At 43.3% G+C, this 3,986-nt stretch overlaps 1 protein-coding gene across 1 annotated transcript in view; it reads right to left on the bottom strand.

Moving 5' to 3' along the window:
- LOC102207162 (dedicator of cytokinesis protein 3-like) overlaps positions 1 to 3,986 on the bottom strand; it is a 248,678-nt gene that overhangs the window by 70,385 nt on the left and 174,307 nt on the right. Inside the window, exons 13-14 of the mRNA XM_013912880.1 lie at positions 3,014 to 3,102; positions 1,339 to 1,464 (exon numbers count right to left, since the gene is read on the bottom strand). Coding sequence (XP_013768334.1) covers positions 1,339 to 1,464; positions 3,014 to 3,102 — 215 coding nt within the window. The remainder of the gene's footprint in view (positions 1 to 1,338; positions 1,465 to 3,013; positions 3,103 to 3,986) is intronic.

The following is a 3,986-nucleotide window of genomic DNA, read 5'->3' as shown; positions in this document are numbered from 1 at the left end:
GCAATGATTTCTAAAGGTCTGATTAACACTCGACATTTCCATGTTCTGTTCAACAACACGATCACTACTTTATTGTGGTGGAGATTTATATATATATATATTTATTTATTTTTTTTTTTTAGGGGTTGGGGGGATTTGTCCCTGCCAGGGTCTCCCATGGCAAATCATTTGAATCACTCTTTGTCTGGTTCCTCACCCAGGACCAGATAGTTCGAGCTCCAGTCTCCTGCAGAGGGGCTGGACTAAATGATGTCAGTCCTCTGGGGCAGATAAGAGCTAAGACTGATAAATAAATGAGCGTGCATGCCTAACACGTCTCTGACAGCAGGCAGTGCACTTGTTGAGAAGATTGAATTATCTTTTACACACCGACAGAAACAGCTGGGAAGCTGTACAACAAGACATTAAATCATCAAAGTGACTTAAGCTAAGTACTGCTGAAAGAGATTTCCACACTTATGAAAAATACATCTGTGGACTTAAATATCTACAAGCCTGTAACTCAGTTTATTGGGTTATTAAATAATAACACATTTACAGCTTTGAAGGTCTTCGCAAACATTTTAACATATTACAGGAGGAGAAGCTCCACTGTAATTAAAATGAAGTCAGTGGAGAGATGCAAACTGACACATTCGGTCTCCCTGTAATGGATTTATAGCTCTCAGAAGAGGAAGCTAACACAGGAATATCACAAAGCGGCTCCAATTCTGGGAAACTGTTTACTTCGACCAGTGCTTTGGAGACGTTCCTGCTGGAAAAACCAGATTCACTCCTTTGTTGCTCCCATGTAGGAATCTAAATTAAGCAGCAGCCCGGCAGGAGCGCAGATCAGCTTCTGTGGTTCTGTCCATCTGTCCAGCCTTGAAGTCACTTGTTTATTTTCAGGGATCCTGGACCTCAAATCTAAATTCTCCTTCTTTGTTTGGAACTTGGACATTGATCCAAAGGCCTCTTTGAAAGCCAAACAAAGCTTTTGAAGATTTTTATAGCTGCAAGAAATAAAACTGTTTACAGAATGCCTGCTCGAGAAGAACACCTGCAACACTGCACCTTTTCTCTGTGCTTCAGCTCAACAGGTACGTGTTTTTGCTCCTTTCTTCAAAAGCAGAAGGTAGAGATGTACAAACACCCGCCCAGACATTCAGCACTTTTTCTATTCCTGTCTGACCCATTTACATGATTCAAACCTGAATTGTTGTTTTTATTTCTTTTACGTGTTATTCACGGAGTCCATCTCTGCTGTGTGCTTACGTAAACTAAGAATAGAAGTGTTGAGGTGGACAGCCCGCTGCGCTGTGATGGGTAGGCCTACATGAAGCTGGATACGTGACTCACCAGGCATGATGACATCTGGGAATCCCAGTTTGCGTGTGATGGCCACCCCCCTGCTGAAAATGAGCGGGTTTTCTCTGCGGACCTGCTCCATGTCGCCCCTCAGCAGCTGCAGGGAGATGATCAGCCCTGCAGGATGTGAAGGGGAAGAAATGGGAACGAGTGGGTTGACAGAAAAAGAAGATGGGTAGAGAGATGGATGAAAAGCAAAGGAAGAAGACAGAACAAAGTGTCCTATTTAAAAAGCACAGCCTTTAGGCCACACATAAAATTCAGATAAACTTAAAAAGTCTAAACAGAGTTTTGAAGCTGCAGAGCTCGTTTGATCTCCCCAGAATCAGAACAAACATTTCAATGCATGCTAAACGTTGCCAAACTGCTTTTCCAGCAGACTCTCAGCCTGTTAGTCTGGGTTCATCTCTTCACTTGAAAACAAAAGCATATCTGTGCGGGGTCATGGGAGTTCACAGACTTTAACACTGGGGCAGAGGAGAGTCCTCCACAGTGACACCAATTAATATGATTTTCCTGCTGATGTCAGTGTGATGACTTGCATGTGTCAGTCAGACGCTCTAATCTAAATAAGTTGCTCCTGGGAACTCTTTTTTTGTTCAGTGTTCCTGAAATGTCGGCTGACTCATCAGCGATGAAATAAAACGAGTCACAAGTGCTGCAGGACTAGAATCTGCTCCTGCCCTCTGTGCTTTGACAGAAGTAATAAAGTGACTGGAAGAAACGGTCCACACAGAACATCAGCGGGCTGGAGCAATAACTGAGTGCTAGAAATTGCCTCCACCCTCGGCTGCTGTGTTCACAAAAACACCACCGCACTGCTAATGTTGCAGGGTAACCCTGCAAGGATAACGCATCTGCTTCTGGGTTTTGTGGCCAAAATAATTCACCTGGACAAAAAAATCCAGTAGAATAAAAAAATATACTTTTAGGACAATAAATTGTGCTCCGATATACGTGTAGCAAGCCTGCTGTGTTGTTTGGGTGTTGATTGCTAACCTTTATGCCTCCTCTCTTACCATAGCTGGGTTGCCCGTCATTTCCAGTGGAGTGAGGGCACAGCTGGCTGCACTCAGCGATCAACCAGGCCTACAGTGTAAGAGCTGGGGAGGAGAGCAGCTCAGTCTCTCTATGGGCCAGACGTACAGTAGCCTTAGCCGTGTGTTGTGTTTTAATTATGTCAAGCTCCCAGTGAGTAACTGTGACCTCCTGTTTGCAGAGTGGGTTTTTCTTCTTTTGTGTTGTTGAGGTGCAGATTCTTCATTTTTATTTCCCAACATTATCTGTTTGCTGATGCTTTTCTTTTATTTCTGGATTATTTAGGGCGTAGAGGCGAAGTTAGAGCTTTTAATGAAATCAGGGTTGAGTTTGTAATCTTTTCACCTTTTCTTTCACATGGATACTCTACTGTTACTCCCCTCGTCCTGTAGCCCGTTTCAGGGAACATAACAGTTTCGGGGCTTGTTCGGGATTCAGACCCAGAAAAGTTTGCATGAAAGAAAGTGGAGATCTTTGAGATATTAACAAGTTATTTATTCTTAAATGTAACTATGAGCTTCAGTATTTGTATTTAGCATAAATCAGAGATGTGCTCTTCATCCCACACTCAGTTTGTTGGGGTCCGATCATCCAAACTCAGGGTACACAAACACGTGGTCTCTCCTACCGTAGTTGGTGCTGGGTGCCGTGTATTTGGTGCTGGACTTGCGGATGATGTTCTCATGGATCTGGTACCATTCATTCTCATTGTTACACCTGGAGAGCAACAAAAAACAATCATGTCCTATAAAGGATAAGAATATATTTGTAACTTGTGTTTTTATACAACAAAAGTTTGGTTGGATATAATGGACTTTTGAAATCTAGTTATTTTGGCAGTTACTTTGGGGCGTACGTGCCATCAATCATTGCAATTAAAATATAAAATTGGGGCGTGGTCTACGGGTGGATGCTGGGGTGGTGAGGTGAATGACAGGTAGCAAGGCAGAGCAGCAGCGCTGACATGTCAGAGGAAGTGAGGGGAAATTTTGGAGTTAAATACACGGATAAATTGGAGTAGGTCTTTCTTCCATGTCTTCGTTGGTCTCTACAGCAGATCAGCTGTCTCCATCTCTCCCTCTCTGTTGTCTGTTCTCCTGTCGCACCAAACATCTGTCCTCTGAATCTTCTCTTCTTCTGCATGGAGCTCGAACTTCATCATATTCATTTCAAATCCCTTCCATCCTGCTCACTCCCAGTGTGGATCTTAATATCTTCAGCCGGGCCTCCTGTCTCTTTGTCGGTGTCATCATCTCCAAACGACACACGGCAGCAGGTTCACTCCCATCTTGTAGGCTTCCCTTTCACTCCTGCTGCTACTCCAAAAATGCAACAAAACATTTGTCTGTGTGCAGATCATCTTCAGCTGGGCTTCATCGCTGGTATCTTGACAAACCCACTCTCCATTTCGAGTGCCGACCTGCCGCATTTTTGTGCAAACGCATCTTTGGTTCTGTGGTTTTGTTGGAAAATGTAACATCTGTGTTTGTATTGCACACTAGAGAGTGCTGCTCTCGGCCAAATCATACATTTTATTTTATTTTTTTGTTTCATAACGGGAAAACAGTTTTTAGATTAGACCAAAGGTCAGATTACACAAC

The sequence above is a fragment of the Pundamilia nyererei genome, unplaced genomic scaffold, assembly GCF_000239375.1.
Source record: "Pundamilia nyererei isolate P.nyererei 1_Seehausen unplaced genomic scaffold, PunNye1.0 scaffold00105, whole genome shotgun sequence".
Classification (NCBI taxonomy): domain Eukaryota; kingdom Metazoa; phylum Chordata; class Actinopteri; order Cichliformes; family Cichlidae; genus Pundamilia; species Pundamilia nyererei.
This window is presented reverse-complemented; position numbering and strand designations above follow the sequence as displayed.